The 19,159-nt window shown below is 46.0% G+C and overlaps 2 protein-coding genes across 2 annotated transcripts in view; one reads left to right on the top strand and one right to left on the bottom strand.

Annotated features, from left to right (window-relative positions):
- EYA2 (EYA transcriptional coactivator and phosphatase 2) overlaps window positions 1-19,159 on the top strand; it is a 224,478-nt gene that overhangs the window by 177,519 nt on the left and 27,800 nt on the right. Inside the window, exon 10 of the mRNA XM_081033652.1 lies at window positions 7,754-7,843. Within this exon, the coding sequence (XP_080889778.1) occupies window positions 7,754-7,843 (90 nt within the window). The remainder of the gene's footprint in view (window positions 1-7,753; window positions 7,844-19,159) is intronic.
- On the bottom strand, window positions 17,074-17,797 carry LOC308490718 (histone H3.1-like; the record flags this gene model as incomplete). The annotated part of the gene is made up of 2 exons (XM_081033333.1): window positions 17,074-17,492; window positions 17,713-17,797. 2 exons carry the CDS (start codon window positions 17,795-17,797, stop codon window positions 17,074-17,076), a joined length of 504 nt encoding a protein of 167 aa, XP_080889459.1.

Here is a 19,159-nt window from a genome sequence, read left to right as displayed (position 1 = left end):
GATTATAAGCAACAGACACTCAACATAATGTACATTAGTGTAAGCCCAAAAGGAAGATCTGTTTGCTCATGTAACCAAAATGTCCAGACGTAGAATTCAGGAATTAAGGAATCTGATCCCCAAATACTTTCATATGAATATGTGTACATTGTCAGGGAGACTCTGCCTGTATTTGTGACAAGGATGGCTGCCAGCATCCGCAAGCTTAGGCCCTACCAGCTCAGCCACCCCACGGCTAAGAAAGTGCCTCTTTCCCAGTAGTTAGAGCTAAAGTCCTAGAGCCAAGTCTCATTGGCTCCCGTTGGCCACGTGACGACCATCCCTGAACCAGTCCCTATGATTCTGGCCAGGCCTGCATTATAAGATCATCCTGGAAGGCCAATAATGGCTATTATCTTTACTAAAAATTATTGACTGCTAATTTACACGCATGAAAATTCATTCCCAAAGAGATTACACAGTTCCACAGTATCATGCTGCCTTTCTTTCAAGGTCTAATAAAGGCTCTGTGGTGGGGGTTCCCAAGACCACTCTCAGGCTCAGTGAACAGTTAGTAGGACCCACAGGATTCCAAAGCTATTATACTCACGGTTACAGTTTATTACAGTGAAAAGATCCAGATTCAGATCAGCGGAGAGAGAAAGGCACATGGAATGAAGCCCAGGAGAAACCCTGCACAGCCTCCCAGGTGTCCTGTCCCCGTGCAGCACCCACACTCCAGTTAATTCTCCCAGCACTGACTGGGGACAGACAACATGTCGGAAGTGTTGCTAACCAAGGAAGTTCACCTGAGCTTTGATGGCCAGGGTCTTATTGAGGTCACTGATACAGGCAGGCAGTGCCTCAGGACTGACCTTAGCTAGTCAGAGGCCAGCCCCCCGGAACAAAAACAGGTGTTCCCCAAAATCACACAGTTAGCATCAGCTCCCTGATCAATTGCGTGGCCCTGGGGCTCAGAGCTCACGTACCAGGAGCCATCCAAAGGCCAGTCTTGAAGCCAGACGTTTCTTAGGAATGTGAAGGGTTTGAGCAACCCAGCCTGCTGAGTTGACCCTTTCCTGCACAGACAGCCTCTAGATCTTCACAGCAGGGACCCCAAATAAAATCAACTAAATGGTTCAGCTCTATTGGAGACCACCAGGTACCATAGAGACCTTGTGCATGTGGACATTCTAGAGAGGACTGCCTCTTTCTAGTCATGCAATTGACCCAGGGAAAGCAGACAAAGCAAAGAAGCCGTAACAGGCTTCATGGCATAACCAGAGGATTATGGAATCTGAGTCAGATCAGACCAGTGCCAGCCCCAACACTGCCTCTGACAAGCTGAGTGACCGTGAACAAGTCACATGGTAATAACAGTAATACTCATAGCTATGTAAATAGTAGCTGTCATTAAACTAACATTTATTCAGCATTTGCTATGTTCCAGGCATGGTTCTAAGCTCTTAACAGTCATTTACTCACTGTTTTTAAGTTTCTTAATACAGTCACAATAAAAATACATTTTACATCATGACCCATCTTCTCTCTCTCTCTCTCTCTCTCTCTCTCTCTCTCTAACTGAAACAGTTCACTGTTGCTCCATATGATAAACTCTGATATTTTGTCATTTACTCTAGAAATTGGCAAACTTTTTTTATAAAGGGATAATAAATAGTTTAGGCTTTAGGGTAGGCTCTGTACTATTAACTCTGTAAAACAAAAGCAGCTTAAATATTACGTGAACAAATGGGCATGGCTGTGTTCCAGTAAACCTTTATTTATAAAAGTAGCCCAAGGGCCATAGTTTTACTGACTCCTGAATTTTCTTGTATTTCTTCCATTCTTTTTTCTTTTTTAATGCTGGTCATTAAAGTAAACTTTTACTAAACGGAGTGTTACCTGCAATTTGAAAAACTCATTAATCTGTATAATAACCCTATGAGGTAAGTAACCCCATTTCACAGATGACAAATTGAGGCACACAGAGGTTAACTGACTTGTACAAGGTCATCCATCTGGTAAGAGGTAGAACTGGCCTGGCTTATAAGCAGTCTGGCCCAGAGCCCACGCTTTTAACCTCTACTCCAAAGCACTCAATAAAGATTGGCTATTGTTATAATTGTTGTTATTATTAGTATTCAACCAGCTGTGAAAGAACCCAAATGTCCATGAAAGCTGATTTCGAGATGAATTTGGAGTGTGCCTTCCTTTTGTTCAAAGGGCTATGATGCTGAACAGTGTGTAGATCTCACTCCTTTGAATTAAACACCCCTTAGAACCATCTATTATAAAAGTGCTTATGGGGACAGAGCCCCAGAAAGCAGTTTCCAGGCTCTCGGCCTCACATAGAAAGGTGCTGGCTCGGGTAGTAAATGGCCATCAACTGTGATCAGAAGGCCAGCAGCTGTGGCTAGTTGGCCATCAGCTGTAACCCGTAAGCCATTGGCCACTAATATAACTGCTGTGGCTACGCTAGCAAAAAAAAAATGGGGGCTAGCAAGAGCGGATTGCAGAGAGGTGGATGCCGCCGGTGAGAATAGTGATTTGACTCCCCTACTTATGGCTCTGCGGGTGTTCCTTTTTGGCCTCACCATGTCCTGCGTTCTTATGTGGGGAGCAGGAGCTGAGACCCCGCCGGATGCCCCGCACAACAGTGCTACATGCTTAAAACAGAAAAGTTGGAAAACTCAGAAAAAGTAATTTTTTAATGGACAAATAGAGTTATGGTTCATTAAAACAACTTTTTGGTTAAAAAAAAAAAAAAAACTTGGACTGCTTTGGAAATAAAATGGTTGCTTCCTAACGTATCTGGATTAGAAAGTAGACCTCTAGGAATACAGCTTAAATTGGGGAGCTTGTAGAGTTGGGGATGGTGGAGACCCTTGATAGGAAGCAACTGCTGCCCTCTTAGTTAACCCTGACGAACTTTGACCTTTGGAGTTTGAAACCCCCAAGAGTCCACATGCTGTTTTCTTCATTCATGATTGTTTGACATAAGATTGATCTCGTTTTTTAGAAAGACTTTTTTTTTTTTTTAATGCTCTTACCCTCTCCCCTGCGTCCTGGAAATACAGTCGTCCATCACAAGATAACTTACGGTCGCACAAGGCAGATCTTAGAGCCGTCCATATGGCGAAAGTCCTCGCCATCCTCTAATTAAGAGAACTTCACCAAGCATGCGTAATAATTAGGTTACGGGCTTCATCCAGGTCACAGCATCTGCCTGGGGGGTGGGGAGGGGGTAACCAATGCTTGGAGCCTCCTCAATGAACCCATGCATCGCCCACCTCACCATCATCAAAACGGAACCCTGAGAAACCTGTAGAACATTAGAGCATGTTGAAAAAATCTGCAGTGCCGTAGTCTGATTTGTACCTTCATAGGGAGAGAACCACCCACAAAGATGACATTCCATCCACCCCCACACCGCCAGCCCCCAGCACGGTCGGTCCTTCGATGGACAAGTTACCAATTGAAGCCTTTTTTGGAAAAACTCCCCTTTCTCAGTTCTCCATGCTGGTTTAAATGGATTGTTTCTTAAAAGCAGATCTGTTTCTGCTGTTAGGAAACTAACCACTGATTTTTTTTTTTCTTTACTCCAAAGAGTGAGTAACGATGAAAAAAGAAAATGGTACTTTCATTAAGGACCATCTGATTGTGGGTGTTCCTGCTGGGTTTACGGAAACCGGTTCTTAGCATCAGGGTGCGAGAAAGTGGGTTGGGGGACTTTGACCATGACCCACTTGTGGCATGCCTGCTGCATATCAGGGTGGATGTTTCCACGAGCTATCTCATTTAATGCTTACTGCAGCATTAGCTGGTAGAGGGTTCAGGTGAACTTGAATGGGTCATGGGCCTTTTATCAGCTGCGGAACATGGTGTGATGGATTCCATATTTTAGGCTTTATTTGGCTGGGTGATGTGCTAGGTCAGACAGGGCCCTCCTGCTCCAAGCTACCCTGGGCGACCAGGGTGGTGTGTTCATGGAGTACATTGGGATGCATTCGGCAGGCAGCTCGCGATGAAACCGATGGCTTTTGTCTTGCCCTCACTCCAGATGTATTTCACATTAATTAATGCTGAGTCTCCACCAGTTTTATTTCCCTTAGTTTCTCAGTCTTTGCAACCCTGGAAAAACATTTTCTACTTGGATAAAGTGGTCTGGCCCAGGGTAATGCTCTGTTACTTAACTCCTGGGACAGTTGTGCTTTTCTTGGGCTATTCCAGACTTTTCCATGTCTGTACAACTAGTTTTATCAAGTTCCTTGAAAAGAGGACCCCCCTATGCAGTTCAAAACAATCTAATTAGCAACATGCAAGCAGATTTTAAGAAAACCAGAAATAATGAGAATATCCAAGAACTAGATAGGTATTCCAAGGGTTCATCTCAGAAACATTTGGGCATCTTTAAACTTTTAATTTTTAATTCCACAGTAAATATCTGAGTCCCTTCTCTTTTAAAAAAAATTTAGAATATTCTAGATAATGGTAAAGTTCACTTTGATCATCACCTCTAATTCTTGTTCCCTCCTCTCTGCCTGCCAAAAGCAATTACTCTTCTGACTCTGGGTGTATCCTTTCAGATATTTATAAATACAGAAGAGCCCATGGAAAATACATAGGAACAGCTTATGTGTTTCTAATAAATGGAAATAACATGCGGTATATAATTTTCAGAAGATTGTTGCATTCACTCAATAAATTTTTTTTTTGGTGTGTCCGTGTTAATACATGGGCATAGAGTTCATTTCTTTCCATTGAATTTAGTTTTCCATTGTTGAATACACGGCTGCATTTTCTTTCTCTAATCTCCTTTGGCTGGATAGCTAAGTCATTTCCAGTGTTTTACTATTTACAATCAATTCTGTAATTAATATCTTCTTCCATGTCCCTTGCTCACATTAGTGGGTTTTCTAAGATAGGTAATGAGAAGTGGAATTACTGAGCGTGTTTCTGTTTATTTTTAATTTAGTTTTTTTAATCTAATAAATGGATACATATCGTTTAAAACTCATATAGTCCTCCAAAGGGAAGTATAATGAAAAATATCAGGCCCCAATGACCCCTCCACAAACACCAGCCTTTCTTTCTGCCCAGAGGTAACAACTTTCAACTCTTACTCTTTTGGTACTTTCCTCCAAATTACTAAGTATCCTGTTTATACTACCACTTCTTGATTTTTTCTGTTTCAGGCACGATCTCTGGCTTCCCAAACCAGAAGACAAGACTTCAGCTCACTTTTCTCATCCTTGCCCCCATCACACACGTGCAAGCTCTTCCTTCACATCCTCCCAATATCAATAAATTATCATTTCAGCCTTATCAATATAGACTATTTGCCTTCTTATAACTATACAAATACTTTTCATAGATAAGCCATCCGGTACACAATAATTACTTTTCCTGTTTTGTGTGCAGTCCTGGGAGTTGACATTTTTCTAAATAAATCCTTTCAGCGGATGAGTCTGGATGGCAGCTTCTTCTTGCTTCTTGTCCAGTACCTTGAGGGCTAGTCATCAGTGGCGAGGGTACAAACAGCCTCTCTGAGAAGGAATGTGCAGTTCTGCAGAGGTGAAATGGTTTGGGTATGAGTAATGTGTAGAAACACCCCCGAAACCTTTTCCCAGGTCACACAATGATTCCTCCTTGGCCCTTAAATGTTTGTTTTCCTCATTTTCTCTTCATTTTTCACTGAGTCTCTACCCTGCGACTTCCAGCCAGGACCTGGAGTGCTGAGCTTTGGTGGTTGGGGCCCTGATGAGGTGTTTCGCCTAATGGCTGTGTTCCTGGTTTTGATTCTTACAGTTGTGTGTGTGAAGCTGAGATCACCAGCTCCATTGCCCCCCTTCCCCTTTTTTTTTAAGAGTCAAGAAGGGTTGATGTCGTTAATTATTTATTTTTATAATAGAAGTAATACAGCCTTTTGGTAAAAAAAAAAAAAAAAAATTCAAACAGAAAGGGAAATGTATAGGTGACAGTATGAGGCCCTCTTTGCTCCTCGGCCAGCCCTGGCCACTCCAAGGCCTCCTCAGAAGCTGTGCTGCCTGGAACCAGATTTCCTGGGTTCAAATCCCAGCACTCGGTAGCTCTGGGGCCTTGAGCAAGTTACCTAACCTTTGTGAGCCTCAGCTTTCTCATCTATAAAATGGGAAAATAATAATGCTCACCTCAAAGAGATTTGTGTGAATTAAATGTTAATATTTATAAGTGACACAGAGAAAACACTTAATAGATATTAACCAGGAATGTAACTAAGTGTTGTATTTCCTTTTAGACCAGTGGTTCTTAACCTTGGTTGCACACTGAAATCACGTGGGGAAGATTTAAACATTCCTGATGCCTGGACCCCCTCCTCAGCAATTCTGATTTTACTGTCTGGGGTACAAACTGAGTCTCAGCATTTTTCAATGCTCCTCACATCATTACCGTGTACGGCCAGGGTTGAGCATCTTTATGCTACCTATTTTCCATGTGTATCAGCTGGGATAGGTGAGGTTGTGCTGCAGTAACAAACATCCCCCAAATCTCATAAACTTCTCATTTATGGTACATGTCCATTGTGACCTGTTGCACATCATCTTTACTCTGGAACCCACGCTGACAGGGTAGCTTTTGTCTGGAATACTTAAGTCTTCTGAAATGGGAAGGGAGAGAGCATGGTGAATCGTGCACTGACTCTTAAAGCTTCTGACCAGAAGTGAAACATAACTTCTGCTCATGCCATTGGCCAAAGCAAGTCACATGGTCACCCCTGAGTTGAACAGGGAGGGTCTATATCAATGGCCGGCAGACTGGAAATGGCCAGCTAGCAAATATTTTAGACTTTACAGAATGTATGGTCTCTGTCACAACTACTCACCTCTGCCTTCAAAGCACACAGCCATCATAGACTATACACTGGCAAAAAATATAAAAATCACCCTTAGCTCATGAACCACACAAAAACAGGCAGCAGGCCAGATGGGCCCATACGCCATAATTTGCCAATCCCTGCTATTTCTCATCCTCCTACAGGGAGAAGCTCTTCAGGAAGGGACCCCAAATATGGATGAAGAGTAGTGCAGTCTAGTATACCATATGTATAGAAAAGTGAAGGAAAGAGAAAATGACCCTTTTATTGCATAGCTGTGTTTCCTACATTATCCTGCGATGCTTTTTTACTTAAAACTGTATTTCTTGGTGATAGTTTCATGTCAGTACCTATAGCATGATTTCATTTCTTTTCACGGCTGCCTCATTTTCCCTTGTATGGATGCACCATGTTGGGTTTTGTTTGTGGGATTGTTTTTATAATTAATCCTCTATTGTTAGATACCAGTGACATTTTAAATATCAGGAGGAGGAAGGCAGACTCTATAGAGAGACTTGTAAAGAGAGAACCAACATTCCAGCTCTCCCAGTGTTGATACATGGTTTATAGCATTTTCCCTGAAATCTTTCTGGCCTCCCTGAAGACACCCATTTCCAGGAGGCCCTCTTTGTTATTACAGCCATTTCTGGTCCTTGCAGCACTGAACACAGTCGCAGTTCCAGTGGCATTGTGGGGGCGATTATACTGAAGAGGGTAAATATATGTGACAAAAAACTAGAAGTGAAATCTCAGAAGCTGCACAATGTAATCACCCTGACCCCACATGGAGACACGTTTTAGGTCATGTGCGAGCCGTGCAGAGGGAAGACCAAAACTGCCTTTCAGAGATGGGACAGGAGGGAAAGGGAGGCTAAGCAGACTACAGCCCATTCCCATGTGCTCTCCCCCTCTTCCTAACAGGACACCACGACATCCGTGCGTATCGGCCTGATGATGGAAGAAATGATCTTCAACCTTGCAGACACGCATCTGTTCTTCAACGACCTGGAGGTTTGGAATTGCTTATTTCATCTTTTCCGTATTTAACCACCTGCATCTGGTTTGGGGGAAGAGACATTGCCTTTTCTTTTTCTTTTTTTCCCCTTTTTCCTTTTGCTAGCAACCCCCCAAAAGGCACAATTTTGTGGCCAGTGACAGTTTATTGAAAACACACTTGACCGGATTATCTCCCCAGCTTCCCTGGGCAGTTACTGGGCCTTTCTCTTTGCTCTAGTGGTGATGTCCATGGACAGTTTTACTAAATCCAATAAAGGCTGCATAGGTTCTCCCTCCTGAAATTTGCTATGTGATGAGTTGATTAAGGCAAATTAGTACAGATCCTCCTGGGTCAATGATAATTAGCAGTTGGCCAGGAAAGAAGCTTTTAAAAACTGTTTACATTCCCCTGAAAACATGTTTTACAAAGCAGGAAGAGCAAGCAGAGGGACTATGCCTATTTAAAGTATCTGCTCTTCTGCCCCTAAGGAAACATCAAGGGAGATAGGAAATGGGGAGAGGAGCTTCAGAAATAAAGTGAATTCACTTGTTTATACCCAGCTATGTCAAAAATAGTTGGAAATAATTTCAAATAGAAAACATATTTAAAATAGAACTATTAAAGCAAAGACAAAGAAATAGAAAGCTAAGTAATGAGTAAAGGTAAGATGTACCAAAAAAAATCCAGCTCAGGATTAACTGCTTAACTACAGCAGTTAAGTTCAGAGTTAATTTTTGAGCTTCCTGGTAGCCAAAGCAAAGAAGGAAATACAATGCATTGCTTACCTCTAATGAAAGAGCAAGCAGCATTCTCCAAGGTGAGGAAGGGCTATTTCATTTTATTTTATGTTATGTTATGTTATGTTATTTTATTTTTGGCTGATGAAAGGAGTAATGTGGGGATCTTCTGGCTTATGTTTTTGCAGTATTGGTTTAACAGATGGAAAAATAAAAGCAACCTAGAATAACCTGTATGTGAAAGAACAGTTCTAGTTATCCTAGTAGGAATTCCCCCCTCCCCCCCCAGAATCTGGGAAATCCCTGTGGACCAACCTGTGAAGTAGAAATATGAAGACTATGAATTCCAGATCCGCCCTGACTAGCCTAGAGCAGCACTCGTGCTCATCATCATCAGGAAAGGACATCGTTTTCCTTTCAGGTCCGAGAGGCAGACAGGGAAATCTTGCTGAAAGCAGCAGTCTGTGTTCCATCCAGTCTAGGCAAGCCATTTGGGCCCCAGTCCTCCTATGAAAAGAAATTGCTCTCTGCCCAACATTTGTTTTAGAGAGAGGTTCAAGGTAGAAACTTTTTGAGAAAGAGCTTTGGAGTAGTGGAAGATACCACTCACAGCAAGGTCCAGGACTGTTATTTTAGCAAAAAGCAGCTTCCTTTACAATGGCCCCTCGTGTCTGAGGGGAGAGGGTGGGGGAGAGGGTTGGAAAAAGGGAAGGGAGAGAACTTACCAGTAAAACAAAACAAAATCAACACGGCAGTTGACTTCAGCAACTGTATTTATGCAGCTTCATATAGTAAAGACTCAGCTGACTACAAATAGCAAAACCCAACTTGCTTTAGCAAAAGCATGCAAATTATTGGCCCTTATAGTTGAAAAGTTCACGGTAGATTTAGCTTCTCCCTGTCTCCTCCTTAGAATGTCAGTTTCATGAGAGCAGGGACCACAACTGTCTCCCTCACCCTAAATCCCCCAAACCCAGGCAGTAACCAACCAAACAAATCCGTAAACAAGAAAGTTTGTGATAAGTGGAAAGGATGTGAAAAAAAATAAAATGAGATGTGATGGGTGAGAGGAATAGGGTGGGGGTGGGGTCAGCATTCTCCAAGGGGTCAGAAAAGGTCCCCCGAGGAGGTGACAGTGGAGCCAAGGCCTGAATGAGGACAGGAGCTAGCCATTTAGGGAGGGAGATCAGCAAGTGCAAAGGCCCTGAGGTGAGAACAAGCGTGAAGTAATCCAGGATCAGAGAGAGGGCCACCTGACAGTAGGGGAAGGAGTGAAAGCATAGGGTGACTGAGCCTGGAGAGCAAGTTGAGGGCCAGACATGGCCGCCAACATCGGTGTTTATGGTAAGTGCTGTGGACAGCCAAAAGGCCAAAGAACATGAAACAGAAAAAGCCGCATGACCTGGTTTATGTTTTAAAAAGACCACTCTGGCTGCTGCATGGAGAATGGGCAGCAAGAGGGAAAAGGTAGAGGTAGGAACACAAGCAGGAGACTACTGCAGTCGTCCAAGCAAAAGAAGAAAAATGGGTTGTGTTGAGGTGGGGAAAAGATGTGGGCTTCGGGACGGAGGTAAAACCAGAGGACTTGCTGATGGGTTAGTGTGGGGATGAGGAGAGAGAGGATTAAGGAGTCCTCCTGGGCTTGGTCTGACCAGGGCAGCGGTGCCATTCTCCGAGACGGGCAAAACAGGGAAGGTGTGGGGATGCAGTGGGGGAAACCCATCCTTCCGTCGTGGGCACGTGGGGGTTGAGATGTCGGGGACACCCCCGTGAAGACACCAAATCGACAGGCAGATGTTCAAGTCTGAAGTTCCTATGCAGTAAAAATGCCAAACATGTAGGAGGCGCTTTGTCAGTCTTGATTGAACACGAGACTCAGAGTTTGGTATTTTGCGTGACTGGTGTGTGTTTCGAGCGACGTGTCTGAGTCTTGCCCGCTCTGCTCTCCCCCTCGGACCCCGAAACTGAAGTTCACCTCTTAGAGGAAGCTCTTAATTACCAGCTATTCAGGGAAGCGAGTTTGTTTTTCTTCTCTAAATTTTTTTCAAAAATGTCCCAGTACAGAAGCCCCCCAGGGCACCTCAGCAGGATTGAAACCATGTTGCACAATGGAGAAGCAAAGACTCACACAAGTGAAAACATACTGGTTGCTGGGGCTGGGATCCCCTATCGGAGTCTAAAGGGCGCCTTCTGTGACTCCCGAGGAGGCCATCTGGGAGGCCTGGCCCTTGCGCGATGGTCAGTGGGGTTTAGGGAACAGCGTCAGAGCCCTTTCTGCTCTGAGCCTATCATCCATCGGTAAATAGGGGGTCAACTCCCACATGCAGCCACGATTTGTGGAGAACTCACCATTTCCCAGGCCTTCCTCTCCATGCCGTGGATTCCGTGGCAAACAAAACACAGCAAGTTCCCTGCCCTCAGGGCACTGAGCTTCCAGTTGGGGAGACAGACCCTAAATAACTGAATATATGAAGTCAGATGAAGTACTCCGAAGGCAGGCAGCAGTCAGGGAGGAGATAGTCACAGAGCTGTTATTTTATTTGGTATAACCAGGGAAGGCTTCCCTGACATTTGAGCAGAGATGTGAAGGAGGTGAGGAAGTGGGCCATGGGGGTATCTGGACAAAGAGTGTGCCAGGCAGAGGAACAGCAGTGCAAAGGCCCTGAGGTAACTTCCACATCCAGGGCGGCTGGAGCAGAAGCAGGAAGGATTGTGGTGGACAAGGGGAGTAGGAGGGCGGTCATATGGAGCCTTTCTGCCATCGCTGGGCTTTGAATAATAGTCTACGAGTGACAAGAAGCCCTGGAGGCTTTTGAGCAAGAGGGAAGTATGATCTGGTTTGCAGTGCAGAGGCTCCCTGGGGCTGCCGGTGGAGAACAGACTGAAGCCGGCAAGGGCGGAAGCAGTTACCTGAGTTCAGGGCACGCCCTTTCTAGGCAGTTGGATCTGCCTTTGAGTCCTTGCTCTGTCATCTCCAGGCTGTGTGACCAGGGCAAGTTTACTTATTTCCTTGAGCTTCAGCTCCCTCATCTGTTAAATGGGTAGAAGAAAAGCTCCTACCTTCCAGGGTTGTCATGATGATGGGAGATGGTTGAAAGCAGTCAGCACACTGTACTGCCTCTCCACTAGAGGGCTGTAGGGGCCACTGGGACTGTGCAAGGGGAAGGAGGGCAAACTGTGTAATTTAAATCTTTAGATACTTATTTTACTAAGAGTTAGAAAAATATAGCTAGCTTGCCAGAGCCCTGATTTTACAATAATTCAGTAATAATACTGCAGTACAGAGATACGGCAAAGAGTATGACAGGGTGAGCCTGGCCCTGAATCACAGCTCATTGCTGGAACTAGGGCACACATATCAACAACCGCATCTCCCGCTACCAGCCAACTTGCTGTTGTGCAAGAGCGGCTTGTTTTGCAGTAAAATCCAGGGCAGAGGAACCCTCGTCTGCAGTGTCGGCTGGGTTGTGGGACAAGGGTGCAGGCTTGATTGACACGCATGCGCCTGATGTCAGGAGCTGTGGGAACCACCCTCGGGGCCCACCAGTGACCTTAGAAATGGACTAGTGCTAGAAGAAAAAGGTTGTAAAGTGGAAACAGCAGGGGAAGCTGATGGTCCAATTGCAGGGTGTTAACTACCAGCACATCCTACCACTGAGGTTCTCTGGAGATTGGTCATCACGTCCATGCGTTTGGTGGCCCTAAAGAGCATAGCAGCACCCCCCATTCTCTTGGCTACAATGGCAGGTGTGCTGATAAGAACTGCCTTGGGTACCTCTTGCCCACCAGCTTCCACTTCCTTCTTGATATGTTTTAAAAGAACACGAAATTCGCAGGGAAGATGTAGCGGGACCCTCGAGGGGACCACCTCACTCTTTGTGGCCTTAATGAACAGCCTGCTGATATTGTCAGGAGGTGTGAGTGGGTGAAGGTGCAGTCCTTGGGGAAGATAGCCAGGGTCTGGTATGATGAGGGCAGTGGTGAAAAGGAGGCAAACTGTTTGGCCCCAGGAGGGAGGTGGCAGGGACAGTAAGTCCAGGGGGTAAGATCGGTGAATCCAGCCAGGAGAAGGCGGACACATGGTGCCCTTCACCACATGGTCCAACAGTGCCACTACATGCATATTCAAGGGTACCAACCAGAGGTTGCATTTATAATTTCTGCTTACATCCCATTGGCCACAACTGTGTCATGTGGCCACACCTTCCTGCAAAGGAGCTGGGGAACATAGTCTTATTCTGAGCAATGCCATGCAAGTGAAAATTCTGATACTATAGAATGGGGAGAATAGATATTGGGAGTCAGCTTACAGACTCAACACCCTTCAGTCCCTTCTCACCAGAGTAGCCACAGTGGTCTTGGTGAAGGGAAAATCTGCTTAAAACTCTTAAAACTCTTCCATGGCCTCCCTGTGGTCTTAAAAAAAGAAGACATGACCGAGCAAAAAAAATAATAAAAAATAAATACAGATAAAACATTCATGGATTGGCCCCCACCAACTTCTCCAAACTCTTTTCCTACCATTTTTTCCCTTATTTCCCCCACTCCAGACCCACTAGGCTTTTAGGCTTTTCCAATCCCTTGAACATACCACACGCCCTCCTATCCTGGGGTTCTGGGCATGCTCTGCTCACTTCCCAGAACAGTGGTCTCCCCAAACTAATCGCCACCTCATTATCTTCAGTGTGTTTATCTAGACCAGTGCTTCTCACCCAAGGGTGGTACCGTCCCCAAGGGAGGAGTGTGCAGTTGGAAATGGGAGGGGTTTGTTGGTTGTCATGTAAGAGGAAGAACTGTTGGCTTAGGTAGGCAGGGCCAGGGGTACCAAATAACCCAGTCCTTTGGACAGCCTTCTACATTGAGGAATTGTCCCGCCCCAAATGCCAATGGCACCCCATTAAGACACACTGCACTGAGCTCTTAAGAGTTGGCGATCACCAGCACAGTATTTACGGGTCACCCCAGGCTCCACGTGGCTGGCTTTGACTTGAAATACTACAAAAATGGGGGGGGGAGTGTTCGTTTGTTTATTTTTCTCTCACATATTGTTTTAGGGAAACAGTGACTGGCACATTACATCAATGATTTCTTCAGTGATATTGCTTAGAATGAAGCTAAGATTTTAAACATTTGAAAAGGAGTCTATTTAAAGGTAAATGAGAAATAAATGAATGAGAGGGGCTCCTCCGCAGGAACCTCTACCCTCGTGGCCGCCCCTCCACTGAGGAGCCTTGCCTTATGGAAAGACTGCGGGTGCTATTCGGAGTCAGAAGAAGCCAAGTTCAAATCCTAGCCCCACTCCTTAGCTCTGAGACCTTGAACAAGGTACTTAATTGAGCTGAGTCTCCATTTCTTCCCCTGGAAAATGGGGGAGTTGGCAATCCACATGGTAGCTATGGGAACTAAGTGAGGGAATGTATTTACAATACCTCGTCCCAGCCTTGGTAGTCACTTTCTCTCTTTTCCTCACCCCTGCTTCACATCGTGCAGGGAACGCTAGCATTTTTCAAACAGCAAACCATGACCCACTTAAAGGGTCAAGACCAGCATAATTTCTTAAATAATTAAAGAGTAAGGAATAAAATAGAATAGGATAAGGTGCACCACAGATAGTAGTGGTGCCTATTGTTTAAAAAATTCTGTCAGTAATATAAATTATGTCTCAGTAATTTAAATCTCTATGTGATAGAAAATGCATTTCTTTGGTTTTTTTGGAAATGTATTTCTTACTGAAGGTCACAGTCAAAACCATGTGAAACCCAGTGTTGTCCAATAGAGTTTTCTGCAATGATGTAAATGTGCTATTTCAATACAGTAGCCACGAGCCACATGTTAGTTGAGCACTTGCAGTGTGAACAGTGCAACTGAGGCACTGAATTTTTAATTGTATTTAATTTCATCAATTTTAATGTAAATAGCCACATGTGGCTGGTGGCTATCATATGGGACAGAGCAGGACATTTGCATCATTGTAGAAAGTTCTCAGATGGTGCAACTCTACAGTCCTAAATTTGTAAGATATGAACTACATTTTCGATTGTGATGGTGATAATAATTAATAACAGTAATCATAGCTGACATTTACTGAGTGCTTCCTAGGTATGAGGCACCGTTCTGAGCAGTTCACAGCTATTCTCTTGTTCGACCCCCCCGCCCCACTAGTATTATCCCCATTAATCAGGGATGGCTTATAGACTGGGTGACTTAAACAACAGAAATCTATTTTCTTACAGTTCTGGAGACTGGAAGTCCCAGATTGAGGTGTTGGCAAATTTGGTTTCTGGAGAGGACAGTTTTCCTGGCTTGTAAGAGGCCACCTTCTCGCTATGTCTCCACGTGGCCTTTCCTCAGTGCGAGGGGGTTTGGGGGGAAGCCTAGTGTCTCTTCTTATAAGGACACTAATCCAGTTAAATCAGGGCCCCGCCCTTAGGACCTCATTTAACCTTAATTACTTCCTTAGAGGCCCCATCTCCAAATACACCCACACTGGGGATTAGGGCTTCAACATATAAATTTTTGAGGGTGGGGAAGGGAATGACACAAATGTTCAGTCCATAACATCCATTGTACAAGTGAAGAAAGTGAGGCACAGAGAGGTTAAGTGAACAGCCCGAAGTCACACAGTTGGCGGTGGCAATATTCAGACCCATACAGCCTGGCTCCAGAGTCCTTGCACATAACTGCTTGCTGTACTGCCTCTCCCAGGAAGAATGATTGCCATCAGGCATGAGAAAGAAGATTCCCAACAGGAAATCTAGACTCACACGTACTGCAAATGGTGGGTCCAAAGGAAAAGAGAGCAGGGAAGGTCGGAGTAGCTAGCAAGCCTGGAGGACGATGAGCAAGTTCTGACAGCAAGAAGGAGAAATTCCCATGAGAAAAGTCAAAGACAGAGATGAAAAAGTCCTGCACGAATTAGCATCTCATCTTCTCATTGTCTATGCAAAATAAAAGTCAACCAAATAACAACCAAAACCTCACTGAACCACAACAGCACCCTCAGCCCCCCACCGTGAAGGTGAGCAAAATGAAGTACAAAGGATCTGAATGCATTTCTAGAAGGAAGGCTGTGGACCGTGGCTGGAGCTGAGTGGAAGGCACAGAAAGGAATAATAAATACAGTTGCTGCAGTAGCGCACGTGTACTGCATGATTCATTTAAACTTTACAACAGCCACAAAAGGTAAATACTGCCATGTATTCCCATTTTAGAGCTGGGAAAACTGAGGTACCGAGAAGATAACCTGCCCGGCACTGACATGTAATGAGCTCTTACCCAGGCCAGGCATCATACGTGCATTTTCTCACTGAAATCTCACAACAACCCTGCAAGGGAGAATGTTTTTTAATCTCAATTTTACAGATGAGGAAAGTGAGGCCCAGGCAGGTTCCTTTCCCAGGGTCACATAGCTAGTGTGGAGATTTGATCCCAGGCAAAGCTGACTTCTAAGCTGGGACATTTCTCCTTCATGGAAGGTCCAGTTTTGAGATGCACTATGGAGCGGAGAAGGGACACACACAGGTCAGCAGAATGAGTGGAAGAAAAGAGTCCCTCACAGGAAACAAGATTAACCTAAAGGTTTTTGGCAGAACGTATCTCTGGCCAGGCAGGCGGGTAGGCTGGAGGGGGAGCGTTTCAACGTGCTGCCAGAGCTGTGGGCAGGATCTTTCTGGAGAGACTCAGAAGCGGCTGGAATCTGGGCAAGCCATGGCTGTGTGCCTGACACGCGGGCCTGATTGCTAAAGGCCTGATTTACGGTTGTGCAGGAGCTATCAGGGAGAATAATATTTCACTGTGTCAGCGCCGAGCTGCTCTCCAAGGCGTCCTGCCCAACTGGCCATTAACACAGTGTGGCCCACGGCCTCTTGAGTGCTCTTCAGATAAGTTAAACATTTAGACAACACAAGAAAGATGGCCCAGGTTTCCCTCCCAGGGAACAGGCCCCTCTCTGGCTAGTGTGGAGGCAGCATTAAGCAATCCCACTTAAATATACTTACTTGCCTTAAAGAAGGAGTGGCCAGGGAGTCCCGTCTGGGCTCTGAGGAGAATCATTTCCCCCCTTTTTTTTAGGGCTAGGGTTTTCTAGTAGTCTTCATAGTTAACAAGGAAGCCACACAAGCACGTAAACTTGTGGGCTACGTGGAGGCGGAGAAGACGGAGCTAGTTGGGAGGACCTGAACTGCCACAGCACCTTCTCTGAGCCAGTGGTGGCTCTGACAATAAGAGCCTTTGGTGGCTCTGAGAAGAGCCTTTGGTGGCTCTGAGAAGAGCCTTTGGTGGCTCTGACAAGAGCCTTTGGTGGCTCTGACAAGAGCCTTTGGTGGCTCTGACAAGAGCCTTTGGTGGCTCTGACAAGAGCCTTTGGTGGCTCTGACAAGACTGACAAGAGCCTTTGGTGGCTCTGACAAGAGCCTTTGGTGGCTCTGACAAGAGCCTTTGGTGGCTCTGACAAGAGCCTTTGGGTTAAGAGCGGCGATTCTGGCCGGGACACTGCTCGTGCAACGGGTTCAGGCGCGCTCTCCGCAGACGCGGAGCGCCAGCTGCATGTCCTTGGGCATGATGGTGACGCGCTTGGCGTGGATGGCGCATAGGTTGGTATCTTCGAAGAACCCCACCAAATAGGACTCACACGCTTCCTGCAGCGCCATCACAGCCGAACTCTGGAAACGGAGGTCGGTCTTGAAGTCCTGCGCAATCTCACGTACCAGACGCTGGAAGGGCAGCTTGCGGATCAACAGTTCGGTCCACTTCTGGTAGCGGCGGATCTCGCGCAGAGCCCCAGTACCGGGCCGGTAGCGGTGTGGCTTCTTGACTCCACCGGTGGCCGGGGCGCTCTCCCGAGCCACCTTAGTGGCCAGTTGTTCGCGTGGGGCCTTGCCGCCGGTAGACTTGCGCGCCGTCTGCTTGGTACGAGCCACGGCCTCAGCTTCCGTGCTTCAGTGCTTCAGCTCTCACCTCCAATGCGGCTCCTCGACTGCTTTTATAGAGGCTGCCATCTCCCCATTGGCCGGCCGCTGGGTGGCGCGATGGCAAGATGTGCTCTGATTGGTCTATAGGGCGCTCTGCTCAGCCGCCTGCTCCTTATTTTCCTGTTGCTGGGGCGTCGTTGCTGAGTCCTGCGGAAGTCTGAGGCTTCCCGGGCTTGCCAAAGTCCCCGCTGCGTGCGGTGCGGTAGTTCCGATGTGGGTTGCGGGCCGGGGTCCCGTCGCAGACCTTTATACATTTCCTCATTCCTTCGTGCACACGCTTCCCTCAAGATTCTTGGTGTTTTGTTTGCCACACTGAATGGGCTCGCCTCATCACATTTTCTGGGCCTTGCCGTTGAAAACTGAATTGGCTCCGTTTTCTCTTCGGGCGGCTGCACTCCGCCGTTTTGGAACCTGGGAAGTTTGGCTCTGGGAGTAACCCGCCTTCTTTTGGTGGCAGGAGTTTCGGGGGGGAGCTAGCGGAGGGCTTCTCAGAGAGTCATTTTTCTACAGCAAATTTGTCAACAATTTCCTTTCTGCAGTTGTGTCTCCAGGCAGCCAATGATGAAAATTTAATGGGATGGGACCACAGCAGGGCAAGTTAAGGAAAGCCCCGCCGTTGCCCCTTAATCAGAATGGGTTTCCACCGATATTGTTCGCTGAGCGTATTGTTCACAAAGGAGCAACCGTGAGAATACTCAGTATCAAAACCTGTGGGATGCAGGTACAGAATGAGCCAGACGGACACACACAGCCTGAAATCACATTTGTGAGGGACACTACTAAGACCTGCTCGTTGAAAAGACCATGCAGGGACGTGAGCCTTTGGCGCGCGTGAATGAGAAAAAAAGACAAGAAGAAAAAGGAGCTCAACAAATAATATCCCGAACGAAAGGGTGGGCATTACTACAGATTCGGGGGACATGCAAATACCACGTACAGTATTAGACCAATGAATTTGAAAACCTAGGTGAAGTGGACACTCTTCAGGAATACACAGATTACCAACATGAACCCAAGGGGAAATTTAAAAATAAAATAAACCAATGACCTGGGACCTTGAAATGGTAGTTTAGGGTGTTCTCCCCCAAAAAGGTACCTGGCCCAGCCAGTTTTAAACAGGAATTCCACCACACATTGAAGGAAAAGGTAAAGCCCATCCCACACAAACTACAGAACAAAGAAAAAGGTGGGATACTGTCCCATGCATATTATGAGGTCAGTGTCACCCTGAAAACTAAATCGAGACTTCGAGCACATGACAAATGGATAAATCACTGTCATCGCTGATGAAAGGTGGAATGCACCTGTAGTCCCTCTGATACCTTCACTGGTGCCCTGTGACTCTTCACCTGAGTTCCACTTGGGCCCTGTCTGAGCTTCAGGTGAAAGACGGGTCTGAACTATAAGTGACACCATTTAGTAGGCCTGCCACCTGCCTCATCGCATACCTGCAAGAGGAGGCATTCACCATGTTTCGTAATTTGGAAACACAAGACAAAACTGGAGGCCTTGCTCTGTCACCAGAGAAGGGCCCAGAAACAATGACACTCCTGTAGCAACGAGAACACCCAGCACCCAGATCCTGGTTTCTAATACCATCTTCCAGTGAAAGGAACCAGGGCGC

This window comes from Rhinolophus hipposideros (genome assembly GCF_964194185.1).
Source record: "Rhinolophus hipposideros genome assembly, chromosome: 22".
NCBI classification, from domain to species: Eukaryota; Metazoa; Chordata; class Mammalia; order Chiroptera; family Rhinolophidae; genus Rhinolophus; species Rhinolophus hipposideros.
This window is presented reverse-complemented; position numbering and strand designations above follow the sequence as displayed.